General features: G+C 43.5%; 1 protein-coding gene across 2 annotated transcripts; it reads left to right on the forward strand.

The window, feature by feature from the left end:
- The first annotated feature begins 159 nt into the window (after positions 1-159).
- EXOSC3 (exosome component 3) lies at positions 160-4,405 on the forward strand. Of its 2 annotated transcripts, XR_014564658.1 has the most exons (5): positions 163-455; positions 1,651-1,800; positions 2,558-2,709; positions 3,757-4,284; positions 4,329-4,405. XR_014564658.1 is itself a non-coding variant. In XM_083740519.1 (4 exons), exons 1-4 carry the CDS (start codon positions 198-200, stop codon positions 3,956-3,958), a joined length of 762 nt encoding a protein of 253 aa, XP_083596645.1. In that variant the 5' UTR covers positions 160-197; the 3' UTR covers positions 3,959-4,405. The 2 variants fall into 2 exon arrangements, 1 of the variants encoding a protein (XP_083596645.1); XM_083740519.1 differs by having other exon boundaries at positions 160-455; positions 3,757-4,405.
- The last annotated feature ends 9,832 nt before the right edge of the window (positions 4,406-14,237 follow it).

Genomic DNA, 14,237 nt, shown 5'->3' on the forward strand with positions numbered 1-14,237 from the left:
ATCCCGTGGGAAAGGACGCCAGGAAGCGAGTGCCTCTCTAGCCCATTCTATCTCTATAGTGGCAGGAGTCCATCGGCCGTCCTGGCAAAGGACGAAGGGCAGAGAGAGACGGCGGAGGGAATCGCCTGCGCATGCGCGAGGCCCTTGTTCCCGCATGCGCAGCAAAAGCAGGAGCAAGCGGGCTGTTTGGTGGCGTCATGGCGCGCTCGGCTGAGGAGCTTGTAGGGCAGGTGGTGCTGCCGGGGGACGCCCTGTTCCTGCCGGGCCACGCCGAGGCGGACAGCGAGAGGCTGTGCTTGGCCACTGGAGGCCCTCAGAAAGGGCGGCTGGTTTGCGGGCCCGGGCTGAGGCGCGGCGGGGACGGGCTGCTGGTCGCCAAGTGCGGGCTGCTGCGCTACCGCGGCGGCGGAAGTGGCTCCGGGGGAACCTATTGGGTGGACTCACAGCAGAGGCGGGTAAGGCGAGGCGGGGCGACGGAAGTGGCGGGCTGGGAAACGGCGCATGCGTGGCAGGGTGGCGGTTGGCGGGCGCCTCGTCGGGGATTCCGCACCGTTATTTCACAGGGAGGCGAGCTTTTTCTGGCCACGTTTTCATTTATTTATTCTGTAGAATGATTCTCTTTTTTTAAGCAACAGCGAGTGGGTTACAAAAAAAAGGTGTTTTGTATACTACTGGAATTTTTAGGTTTAAAAAATTTAAATTAAAAACAGTGCCTCATCTAGTCGCACCGCAAATAGGATTCCAGACAGTCATTAATGTCTTGAACCGCCCTGAGATCTACGGGTGAAGGACGGTATGCCAAATAAATACATTCCCAATTATTATTAAGGAAGGTGGGGAGGAGGACTGGTTTCATAACAGCCGCGTTATTAGTTTCATAAGAATTGTAAAACTGCAATAACAGTCAAAGCAGTTTACAAAAAAAAGGTGCTGTTGTTTTGTACAGCGCTGCTTGTTTTATTTTTTGATTTTTATATTAAAAATGTTAACCTCATCCAGTAACACCTCAGGTAGGAGATCTGTATAATCTTGATACCCCGCAATTTGGAGAATATTTTACTTGAACACCTTTTCAGCTAGAACAGATATTAAGCACTTTCTGGAAGCGGTTTTCTGTAAGAACCCACTTTGGCTACAGTGTCCTTTGATTCATGTCAGAGTAGCCCAAGAGAGTTGGAAACCAAGCATTTTGCTGTGTTTTTATTTCATTATTATGTTAGTCACTATGTATAATAAACACGATTTTAGCGATTAACTGTACTCTACCAGGATGCAGAGTGAAATTGGATGAAGTGTAGTATGAACCTTTTAAGAATACCCTATACTTCATCTCCATACACCTTATGACAACACTGTAAGGTCTTATGCCCAGATTTTGTATGTGTGTATATATGGGCAGAATGGTTTGGATCACATGCTGCACCAAGGTAAACCATAGTTTAGTACAAACATACGGGCTCCTGCAGAGAACAGTGTGTCCACTTTGCCCATCTTGGTCATTCTGCTGCTATGCTAAGTGGATTGTGATGATGGATTGTGTTTGAGGAGCATACTGTGTAATATCGGCATTTTGCTTGTTTTGAAGGCTAAACCAATCTGCATATTTAAAATTACTTTCCTCCCTTGCTCCCAAATTCTTTTCATGACTAGTATGTTCCAGTCAAGGGAGACCATGTGATTGGCATAGTGACCACCAAAGCTGGGGACATATTCAAAGTGGATGTTGGGGGAAGTGAGCAAGCATCTCTATCCTACTTGGCATTTGAAGGCGCAACCAAAAGAAACAGGCCAAACGTGCAGGTGAGGAGTCTGAACATGACTGACAGCATTCTATACACAATTTCGTGAGAGCCGCGTTGAGTTCAGTGTGATTTACTGCCATAGACAGGATTATGTTGTTAAGCTTGTGCTAATTATTCACAATGGTAATATTGAGTCAATACCTCTCCTTTAGTCACAGTGTTTTATCAGTAGATCTCTGTGTGAACATGTTGAAGGAGATCACGTACACCATGAGCAAAAAGTTTAAATTCCTTTGCATGTTGCTCCTTCTCCATCTGTCAATTTATGACAAGAGCTCCTGATCTTTGGAATATGCATGTGGTAACAAATTACTCATTGTCATGCTTAGATAGCCAAGAATAATAGGAACAGGCTTTGCCTGTTTGGGTTCCTTTTAAAATCAGTGTTGGACAGTTAAGAGTCTGATGTTGCGTCTTCCTTTTACTGCTGGACTATTGACACTTAAGCTCGGATGTCTTTTGTTGTTCGACAGTATTTTATGTCAGTTGACCGACGTGCCAACACTACATCTCATAGACTTTTGTTGCCCTGTTTAATGAGAACAGCAAGCAACTACATGCCTGGCAAAATGATTTCTTAATAAAACGCTTAATTTGTAATGTAACATACCCTCCCACATTTCAGATGAATGTAGAAACATTCTTGTGTGACGAAGCTAATTGGATATAAATGTATTAAAGTTGAACACGATACCTTTCATAAGAGTTACACATTCAGAACCATTTCATCTATTTATGTATATTTTTTTCCTTAGGTGGGAGACCTTATTTATGGACAGTTCATTGTTGCCAATAAAGATATGGAACCTGAGATGGTCTGTATTGACAGCAGTGGCCGAGCAAATGGAATGGGAATCATTGGACAAGATGGTTTCTTATTCAAGGTGTCATTAGGCCTAATAAGAAAGTAAGTGTGACAGATTTCTAACCAAGTATTTTGAGCTTGGAAGTTCTAGCTTAGATTGCAAAAGCAAATTACATGCTTGGCAGTGCAACTGTTATATGCGAACTAGGATTAATATCACTTTGGCATTTTAATTGCATGTCAAAATTGACGTAACTAAAAAAAAAGATGTAATAACTGAAGACTACTAATCAATACAGACTTCTATCAGGGTAAATGACACAAACTCTTCCAGGACTTTAGTGCTTTAGATGTGAGAGGTTATGTTTTTCTTGAAGATTCTTTGCATATACAAAACTAAAATGTTTGGGAAGAAAGCCAAGGAAGAACTTTTCTCCCTGGCATGTTTTTGTTGCACAAATAATACGTTAATTTATCAGTCAGTCATGTAGTTTCTCACTCTGCCCCTAGCCCTCTTGACCAGCAATCTAAAGAGTGATAGTCCCATGAAAATGTTTTATACCACCTCATCTTAGTGAGATATAACTTGATAATGGGCATCTCCCAAGTCCCAAAATGAGTGGGCCAGGTTACCGTATTTTTCGCCCTATAGGGTGCACCGGCCCATAGGACGCACCTCGTTTTTTGGGGGGGGAAATGAATATTTAAAAAATATTCCCCCCCCCCGACCCCAGCCCCCAGAACAGGCTGCTATCCGCAAGCCTTGCGAGCCTGGCGGCAACTCCCGCCGGACTCGCAAGGCTTGCGGATAGCTTCCTGAAGCCTGGAGAGCGAGAGAGGTCAGTGCGCACCGATGCCTCTCGCTCTCCAGGCTTCAGCGAAAGCCTGCATTCACCCCATAGGATGTACACACATTTCCGCTTCATTTTTGGAGGGGAAAAAGTGCGTCCTATAGGGTGAAAAATGCGGTACTTTTTCAGCAAAATCCTTTTTTTAAAAAAGCATCCCAACACCTGCTCTGATTTGGGTAGGTCCTAAAGAAAAAAATGTAGCTTTGTAAGAATTGAGGTCTTAATCGTTAGAAGTATGAACAGTTTACCAGAGCCATATATTGACTTTTCTTCCCTTCACATTTTATTTTGATTGCAGACTCTTAGCTCCGGAGTGTGAAATAATCCAAGATTTGGGACAACTTTATCCATTTGAACTGGTTTTAGGAATGAATGGGAGAATTTGGGTGAAAGCCAAAACAATTCAACAGACTTTAATTGTGGCAAATGTCTTAGAAGCCTGTGAACACATGACTGCAGAACAGAGGAAACAAGCCGTTTCCAAGCTGTTAGACAACTGATGGGAAGGAATTTTATATAGATATTCTTATGTGGAAATGATGACCCAGAAATGCATTTTTAATTTTTTTTTATATTTAAGGCAATAAATGTTACAGTTCAAATACTTTTATTTTTTTATTCTGCATCTTTTGCTCTTGAGTTTGTTTTGTGACAAATTATGTCTGCTTGTTGTTCCCAGTGGCAGACTGTGACTTGTAGTGCACTTTTTGTAAAAGTATGCATACTTTTATAACTAAGTCAGTGGTATTTGCAAAACAAAGGGAACCTCCCTTTGGTCTGTTATTTTTATTCTCATTGTGTTTTTAGTGACTTGCATCTTGATTAAGTTGTAATTTCAGTGGGGTTTTACACCCATGCAAGTGGGCATAGACTTGCAATTACTTTTTGCCAGCTTTACTTGATGAAGCTGTGAAAAATAAAGAAAAAGGTTTGTATCAATGAAAGAAGTGGCTTATGCCTTGATTGCTTGTTTCCAGAAAGAACTGATTTTGTTGCACTTTCCATGAGAAGTGTGTGTTTTTTAAATTTTATATACCAGGGGTGGCCGACTCCCAAGATTCTGCGATCTACTCACAGGGTTAAAAACTGGCAGTGATCTACCCCCTTTTTGGGGGTTCAGGTCAAAGTTGTTGAGCTTTGGGAGCTTTTGGGGAGGTTCAGGTCAAAGATGTTGGGGGGTTTTTTCAGGGAGGAGATAAATTGTTGAGCTTTTTTTTTAGGGGAGCCACAGTTGTTCAGCTTCTTTGGGGGAAGCCAATGATCTACCAGTAATCTGCTGCAGATGTCCAGTGATCTACCTGTAGATCACAATCTGTCTGTTGGACATGCCTTTTATATACTGTTTGATTGCAGGAAAAGCCTTCAAAGCATTTACAAAAAAGATAAAACAATATGATTATCACTAAAAAAAAATTACAACCATAATTTCAAACATATAGAAAGTTCGAACTACAATAGACTAGACTAAAACAAATTAAAACTTATTAAAACTTTATAAACGTTTGGGTAGGCTTATCTAAATAAGAATGTATTTAGCATGAATGGAAAAGAATACAGTGAAATTGCCTGCCAGCTGTCAGATGTTGAAGTTGGCTCCCATAATTGTTTCTTATAGTGTTCTAAGAACTATTCAACTTCCTCTTGAAAAAAAATACATTACTACTTTCTGAAGTGCACAATCTTGGTGATGCCTTTTTGCTGGATTGTCCTGCATCAGAAGGCTGGGACTGCACATTTTAATGTTTCCCTGTAATTTTTCAGATTTCAGTTCACATAGGAAAAGCACTGTGCTTTTTCCTTTAGAGGAATTGGAGTCTCACTTAAAATACTTCATTGGAGGAGAGGGATTCTCTAGCATTTGTGATGGCTCTCCCCACCCCCCATTTCTTCCAATCTGTCTCCACCCCTTTACAGGTCTATATTCAGCTTTTCTGTCCTGTACTAGGTTGTAATTGATACATGATCACGGCTTTTTTCCAGCTGTAACTCGTAGGAACTCAGTTCCGGTGCCTCTCAGGTGGGCGCCATTGCCATTAAAAGAGAACAAGGGAGTCGTTCATGGTGAGTTCTGGCACCTCTTTTTGTGGAATGCTTTCCCTTGGGAGGCTTGTCCAGTGCCTTCATTACATATCTTTAGGCGCCAGACAAAAACATTACTCTCACATTAGTTCTTTGGTTGATTAAACTATGGCCTTTTAAATGTGTTAGGGGTTGTTACGGTCCTTTTATTTAAGTATTTTGTGGTTTTATGTTTTGAATTGCCTTGTGATCTTTGAAGGAGAGTGTATAAATTTAATGAATAATAAAATGCTTTTGCAGCTCCTTACACCCTTGCCCCAGTAAAATTACTGTATTTTTCGCTCCATAGGGCGCACCTAGTTTTCAGAGGGAGAAATCAAGGGGGGAAATATGATTCCCCTCCCCCCCCAGCTCTGGGAGCAGCGGACAGGCTGCGTGCAGCCTGTGCGATTCTCCCAGACCTTCTCCCTGCTTTTGCGGGGAATTCCCCCACCTCCTGCAAAAGCAGCCAGTCCCTTGTCCCTCCTTGGGGAAAAGCCCCCAAGAGCGGCACGCTCTTTAAAGGGTGCTCGGCTCCTGTGGGTTTTTCTACGAGGTGGGGGAATTCCCCCACCCCCATCTCGTAGAAAAGCCAGCAAAAGCCGTGCACCCTTTAAAGAGCACACGTTTTTTGCATGCTTTTGCGGGAGGTGGGGGAATCCCCCCATCTCCCGTGGAAGCCGCGTGCTCTTTAAAGGGTGTGCGGCTCCTGTGGGCTTTTCTACGAGGTGGGAGAAGGGACTGATGCGGCCAGTCAGTCCCTTCTCCCTCCTGTGGAAAAGCCCGCAAGAGCCGCACGGAGCTTGTGTGCAGCTCTTGGGGGCTTTTCCTGCCTGCCTCCCCCCTGCATTCGCTCCATAAGACTCACACACATTTCCCCTTGCTATTTAGGAGGGGAAAAGTGCGTCCTATAGAGCGAAAAATACGGTAGGTAGTCAGTTACTAGATAGGAGTGTGTGTGTCAAACTCAGATTTGCTGCTGTGCAGTGGGTATAACAGCCCTGAATTAGAACTTGGGTATTCATGCATGTTGCTGCTACTTGTACCTTCTCTCTCTCTCTCTCTTTAAAATTCATACTTTATTGAAATTCATAGATAACAAAAATCTTAAATAAAAAAGACAATCTTGTGTAAGTAATCTTATATAAATTTACAAATATAAATTAATTCAATCTTATACAGTCTCTTTCACTCTACATTTTGTTACGGCTAAAATCTGGGTGCGAGGCTGTTCTGCCACCCAGCTCATCGGACTAAGTCCGTGGGTTCCTGCGGAGGAAAAATGAGCTCAGCCGTAGACAGGAGTAAACTGCAGAAGATCCAAGTTTATTGCGCAACAGGTTCAAGGCGAGATTGAACAGTGAGAAAGGGGTGACATGAGTTTTTGAAACTCCCTCCATGTCCCAGAATACAGTGCAAAACACGTCATGAATACATTAAAGAGAGGTTTGGTTACACAGATTACATCATGAATATATTAAAGGGAGGTTGGGTTACACAGATTAACATATGGAGGAGGGAGGGGGGAATATGCAGAGCTGGAGATATGCACAGATAAACACTTCCTGGGGATGAGAAAACAATGGTCTCAAATATGCATAGTCTGCCACCTGACATTGCCTGGAGGAAAGGCTGATCAGAGCGATTTGACAGGATTAGGGTCTTAACACCTTGCTTGAGGGATTATGCTGGACAGGGGAGGTGTGATGGAGTCCTAGAGAAATTGAGCAAACTGGCACGTTGATTTTCTATGAATTTTATAGATTTTAGTCCCTTTTGACATTGACAATTGGAAATAAATGGATATATTGTAGCGAAGAAGAAGGTAAAGAAGACATGCCCCCCCCTTCCGTATCAATTTGTACAAAAGTATGTTGGACTTCCCATCATCTCCCAGTGTATTTAACATTTCTAATATCAAATGTACTTACAATTATTACCTTAATCTTTCTATATTTTCTAATACTTTCTTACAACATATCGTACCAGTTTTCCTTATTTCTTTGTAGTTAATTTACACAGGGGTCATTCAAATGCTGTCATAGATGTCATACTGCTATTGTGTTTTTGTAAATACAGTATCTCTTAAATATATCCCATTTTGGAATAAATAACTGTTTTGTATTACCTCTCAGCCTGTTAGTCAGTTGTGCCATTTCTACGTATTCTAGTAATTTATTCTGCCATTCCGATAGGGTTGGAACCTTTTCCCCTTTCCAGTTCATTGCAATTAACATTTGGGCGGCAGCTGTTGCATATAAGAAAATTTATTTTACATTTTTTGGTATATCTCTACCTAGAATTCCAAGCAGGAAAGCTGGATTTTTTAAAGGATGTTAATTTAAAGATCTTTTTCATCTCACTGTAAATGAGATTCTAAAACTCCTTAATTTTCCTGCATGTCCACAACATACAGGTATGATACATATTTCCTTCACTTTTCCCACACCACCAGCATATGTTTGAGACATTTTTGTACATCTTTGAAAGCTTTGATGAAGTAAGATATCATCTAAACTGCCTCTTCATTAGGTTTTCTTTGATGGTATAGCATGCTGTAAAATTCATATTTGTTTTCCAAAGAGTTTCCCACCCACTCATCGGAATGGTATGTCCAATGTCCTGCGCCCATTTAATCATCACTCCATTCACCACCTCCTCCTTGACTTCCCAGTTAAGGAGGAGTCGGTACATATTTGAAATTATCTTAGTTTTATTATTTAATAATTTTCTTTCCAATTTAGAGGGCTCAGTGGCGAAACTGTTTTTTTTTTATCTTGCTTAAATGTCTCAGAGAGTTGATGATACTCTAGCTACTTGTACCTTTTCTGATTTGATAAGCTCTGCCTAGGATATGTATGCCTATAGGAAATGCCTTTGGGGCTCTTAGAAATCCCATTTGTGCTGTTCATGTTAAACCTTTGAGCTTCATGTGAATTACTTGAAGTGGAAGTATGTCAACAGATAAGACTTGCCTTGCTAGATCCAAACGAAAGACCCATCTAATGCATCCTTCTGTCTTGCTAGCCAGCCAGATGTCCTCTGGGAAACATACAAGGTAGGCTTGAAGGAAATGCTCTTCTCTTGTTTTGCCCCAATGTCTGGTTTGCTGGTTATGAATATCCAAAACTGATCTGAAGGGGAGGCTGTTTTCCTTGCCTTACTCCTTGCTTAACCGTTTTGAAGCTGATCTTTAATATAACCAATAATAAATGTAAGGTATCTAAATACTATAGTCTCTAATTTAACAATCACATATTTTCCCAGAAAGCTGCCTGACTGCATCTCCACCGAAACATATGTCTACATTATCAACTGACACCACCAGAATTTAAAGAATCTGTGACAGGGAAGTGGGGAAGAGTGACCAATAAATACCTGGACCAGCAATAAACACACTTTTAAAATGCTGAGAATGATTCTGGCATCCAGTTTAGGCTCTACCCAGGTACCGCCTGAAATGCTTTAGAGACCTGTAAAACTAGTTTGACAGGCCCCTAGTTTGACAGGGGCTTCAAGTAAATCTATAGATGGGTAAATATTATAGTATAGTGTGAACATGGATAAGAATGTCCTCTCCAACTGCTTGTCCTATTTTGATGGCTGGCTTTCAGGTTACTCAGCCTCTTGTAGACCAGTTGCTTGGAGTTTCGTGGCCATCCATGTGTTGAGTTGACGCTTGACCATCCTGGCTCCTAAAAGCAGCCAGAGGAAGCTTGGCTAGAGGAGGTGGCGGTTGTGAACACCTCCCTTGATGATGCTGTTCTACAATTTTGTTCAGTGAGAAGCAGGGATTAGACTTGTTGGCAGAACTTATTTTCAGATTGCGCCCTTGTGCCTGTTTTAATTTGCCATCGTTAAGGGGCATGAGAAAGCCATAGCTCAACCCCAGACATTCTTACATATTAGCCTTCTTCAGGCATTACTCACATAAAGAGGGCAAGTGCGGCGAAAAGGGTCATGTGGGGTCATGCACTTAGCTCAGTTCTTAGGTGCAGCTTTTATATTGTCATGCACTCTTCATGAGGCTGCCCTTGGAGACTGTTTGGAAGCTGCAATTGATACAGGATGTAAAAGCCAGGGTGCGGATGGGCACTATTGACTGGGTGCTCTTACACTACTCCTTAAACCTGCACTGGTTGCCAGCATGCTTCTGAGCCCAATTCAAGGTTCTTCTGTTTTGAAATCACTGACTTGACTCCCAGATGTCTAAACTGCCTCCTTCCGCAAACGCCTGGTGTTGAAATCTTTCACTATACGTTCTGTATAGGTAGATCAGTGTACCTTCCAATACAGGCCTCTTTGAGGGGTAGAGCATATTACAAAGTTGGATTGTACTGAGCTTTTATTCAACAGCTCCTGGGACTGCATGGTGAAAGGTGTGCTGTAAATGTCTCAACAACAAATGAATTTTGAAGCGAGGAGCCTGCTCTATTCATGGAGGCTTCTGGCACAATTTAGAACCTTGGGCATTTACAAAAAGGCACAACAAGAACAAAGAATTACATTTTATGCTCTAAAAAGCCAGTGTGGTGTAGTGATTTGAGCACTGGACTAGGAGCTGGGAAACCAAGTTTCGAATCCTTCTTAGCCATGAAACTCTAGGTGGTGACCTTGCGCCAGTCACTGCCTGTCAGCCCAACCTACCTCACAGGGTTGTGGAGATTAAATGAGGAGGGGGAGAACTGTGTATGCTGTTGTGAGCTCCTTAGAGGAAAATGTGGCATGTAAGCCCAATAAATAAATAAATAAATACTCCTTGCCTTTTCCTGTTCCGGAAGAATAAAAGTTGACACCTGCATCAACTAAGACTTATGGCAATGTTATTAGTCACACAAAGCAAGTTTGCTGTATGGCACATCGTGATTACTGCTGTAAGGAAAAATAATTCATTTCTCTTTGTTTTTAATTGGTACCTCCGGAGGGTGCGAGGGGTCAGTGCGCAGCCTTTGTGTTGTGGAGACATTCCTGCTGTGGGTGGAGAAGTAATTAGAGAAATGTTATCTCGTTAAAAATAAGAACCGTGGCCACTTAATCTTGGAAACTGTCTACAGATGAAAAACACCTTCCTATGAAGTCTTAAAAGGTTACCCTCTTGGCTGTTGACCAGAAATGGAGAATGCACAAGTTTCGGGGTGGGGAATCAAATGGAGCCGTTCTGAATCTGTTTGGAGATGGTGCACCTCTTGAATCAGGGAGAGATGTAGCTGTGTATCCCTGTTTGTTTCTTTTTTAAAAAAAATTCAAATTAAATTTTCAAATTAAAATTTTACAGAGCTTTATCAAACAAATCATAAAAACAAGATTAAAAATCATAAACACAAGATTCCAAGGAATCTCCTGGACTTCCACCCGCCTTTATAAATAACTTCCTCTTGCATCTTTTATGATGATCAAAATCTTTTACATCTCCATTGTGTCCAGAATTCACCCTTAAACTACAAGTGATATTGCAATCCTGATGATTTTAAGTGTTTACAATGGTCTAAGATATGTTAGAGGGATGCAGGTGGCGCTGTGGGTTAAACCACAGAGCCTAGGACTTGCCGATCAGAAGATTGACGGTTCAAATCTCCGCAACGGGGTGAGCTCCCATTGCTCCGTCCCAGCTTCTGCCAACTTAGCAGTTTGAAAGCACAAAATGCAAGTAGATAAATAGATACTGCTCCGGTGGGAAGGTAAGCGGCGTTTCTGTGTGCTGCTCTGGTTCGCCAGAAGTGGCTTAGTCATGCTGGCCACATGAGTTGGAAGCTGTACGCCAGCTCCCTTGGCCAATAAAGCGAGATGAGCACCGCAGCCCCAGAGTCGGTCACGACTGGAGCTAACGGTCAGGGGTCCCTTTACCTTTAAGATATGTTATAAATTTTCCCCATTCCTTATTAAAATTTTGGTCTTCCTAATTTCTTATTCTTCTGGTCATTTTAGCAATTTCAGCATAGTCCATCAACTTCATCTGCCATTATTCTCTGGTAGGAACTTTATCTTCTTTCCATCTCTGGGCCAATAACATCCGTGCAGCCGTGGTCGCATACATAAATGGACTTTTCTGCTCCCAAGTTACCTAGAAGCATCTTCTGGTCTTGTCACTTTCAGGAATCTGATGCTGAGCCAGCTGGATCCTTGATCTGACCCAGCAGGGCTCTCCTGGTCATTGTGCTCTTGCTGCATGTGCATGGTGCAAACACGGTTGCATTTGTGTGCTCATGCATGCGCAGTGGGAGCTAATGGCGCATGGGTGGTGAATGTAAAGCCCACAGAGATTGTGCTGCTTGTCATGTGGCATTTGCTCCATTACTGAGAGGATCCCAGAGATCCTTGGAGCTCTTCTTTTGCAGGGTGCATTTGGCAAAAGCACACCAGAGTTGCCAACTGCCTAGAAAGAGGGAGTGCAGCTGGATGTGAAGCAGCTGGGAGTCAAGCTGCTTCTCACAGCACTCAGTGCATCAGCATGGGTGAGCACAAGTTTCAAGTGGTAGATGGTTTTATTTATGAAATCATAGGATCGTGCAGTTGGAAGGGACACCAAGGGTCATCTTGCAATGCAGGAATAATAATAATAATGATATTATAATTATTATTTATACCCCGCCCATCTGGCTAGGCTTCCATCCACTCTGGGCCGCTTTCAACAGAGCATTAAAAACAGAATAAAACTTCAAACACTAAAAACTTCCTTACAAGGCTGCCTTCAGATGTCTTCTAAAAGTCAGATGGTTGTTTATTTCTTTCACATCTGATGGGAGGGTGTTCCACGGGGCGGGTGCCACCACCGAGAAGGTTCTCTGCGTGGTTCCCTGTAACTTGGCTTCTCGCAGTGAGGGAACCGCCAGAAGGCCTTTGGCGCTGGACCTCAGCGTCCGGGCAGAAAGATGGGGGTGGAGATGCTCCTTCAGCTGTACAGTGGTACCTTGGGTTAAGAACTTAATTCGTTCTGGAGGTCCGTACTTAACCTTAAACTGTTCTTAACCTGAGGTACCACTTTAGCTAGTGGAGCCTCGTGCTGCCGCCGCACAATTTCTGTTCTCATCCTGAAGCAAAGTTCTTAACCCGAGGTACTTTTTCTGGGTTAGCGGAGTCTGTAACCTGAAGTGTCTGTAACCTGAAGCGTCTGTAACCCGAGGTACAACTGTACTGGGCCGAGGCCGTTTAGGGCATGGGTAGGCAAACTAAGGCCCGGGGCCCGGATCTGGCCCAACCACCTTCTAAATCTGGTCCATGGACAGTCCCGGAATCAGCATGTTTTTACATGAGTAGAGCGTGTCCTGTTATTTAAAATGCATCTCTGGGATATTTCTGGGGCCTGCCTGGTGTTTTTACATGAGTAGAATGTGTGCTTTTATTTAAAATGCATCTCTGGGTTATTTGTGGGGCATAGGAATTTGCTCATTTCCCCCCCAAAAATACAGTCTGCCCCCCCCCAAGGTCTGAGGGACAGTGGACCGGCCCTTGCTGAAAAAGTTTGTTGACCCCTGGATTAGGGCTTTAAAGGTCAGCACCAGGGCTTTGAATTGTGCCTGGAAACGTACTGGGAGCCAATGTAGGTCTTTCAGGACTGGTGTTAATGCGGTCTCGCCGTCCACTCCCAAGTCACCAGTCTAACTGCCGCATTCTGGATTAGTTGTTGTTTCCGGGTCACCTTCAAAGGTAGCCCCACGTAGAGCGTATTGCAATAGTCCAAGCGGGAGATAACCAGAGCACGCATCACTGTGGCGAGACAGTCTGCGGGCAGGTAGGGTCTCAGTGTTAATGGAGAAATCAGAGGGCTCCCTTGGACAAAAACAGACACCAACCAGGATAACTTGGAGCAAAACAGCAGCCTGTAGGATTGGCCTTTATTGGATACTGTCGCGACAGGTCTTCCACCTGCAACAAGATGAAGCAAAATGGAAGTGCAGAACAAAAGAAGACCCCAACTTTTATTAGTTACTAATTCCCCAAACTACACCCCTAAGACTACATCACAGCTACATCACAACTAGTTGTGGAGGTAACCTGAGTATCTTGTCACCTGGCTGGTTCCTCCTTTCCCCCCTCCCCATGAGTACTTTCCAGGTGACAAAGGGGAGTTTGCAGTTTCCTTCCCCCAGAGGAAAGAGCTGATCATTGTCCTTTGTTCCAGTCCCTGCTGAATCCACTCCTATATGCAAGTTCTTTTGTGACCTTGATGGTCTTCTGTCTAGGACCATCAGGGTTGGCATAGCAACTGGGCAGGACCTCCTTTGTATGTGCTGGTATGCTCAAATGATTATGGCTGCCCTGTATCAAATCTTCCTCATTTAGTAGTCCTTCCTTCATGGAGTAAAATAAAAGTGGAACGGTGCAGATCCGATGTATGGTTGATTTTCTATGAATTTATAACAGAAACCTAGCGTATGTAGTGTGTGAGTGTGTTTGTGTGTGTCAAGTTTGTACAAACTGAATGATGGGCGACATCAGCCTGCGTACCAGATGGAGCTGGTAGACAGCCGCCCTGGACACAGAATCTCAGCTAAAGCCAACCACTGCTTTAAAACCTCCAAGGAAGGAGAGTCCGCAACCTCACAGGCGCCCATGGCCCAGCCAGCAGCAGCTGATAATGGCATGCTCTCGCCTTAGGCAACGCTGCCCGCAGCAAACGCAAGCGGGGAAGCCTGCAGCCAGCTCGCCTCTTTCCTCTGCCATCAATCAGCGTGCGGGGGATTGATTAGTCAGCCTGGGAGCGCGTTGAGGCGCCCCCCCCCC

This window comes from Podarcis gaigeae (genome assembly GCF_964106915.1).
Source record: "Podarcis gaigeae genome assembly, chromosome: 5".
In the NCBI taxonomy this organism is placed as follows: Eukaryota; Metazoa; Chordata; class Lepidosauria; order Squamata; family Lacertidae; genus Podarcis; species Podarcis gaigeae.

Coding starts and splice junctions, on each gene's coding strand:
- EXOSC3 (XM_083740519.1), top strand. CDS start 198: ATGGCGCGCTCGGCTGAGGAGCTTGTAGGGCAGGTGGTGCTGCCGGGG. Junction 1,801..2,557: donor GAAACAGGCCAAACGTGCAG/GTGAGGAGTCTG, acceptor TTTTTTCCTTAG/GTGGGAGACCTTATTTATGG. Junction 2,710..3,756: donor TCATTAGGCCTAATAAGAAA/GTAAGTGTGACA, acceptor TTTTGATTGCAG/ACTCTTAGCTCCGGAGTGTG.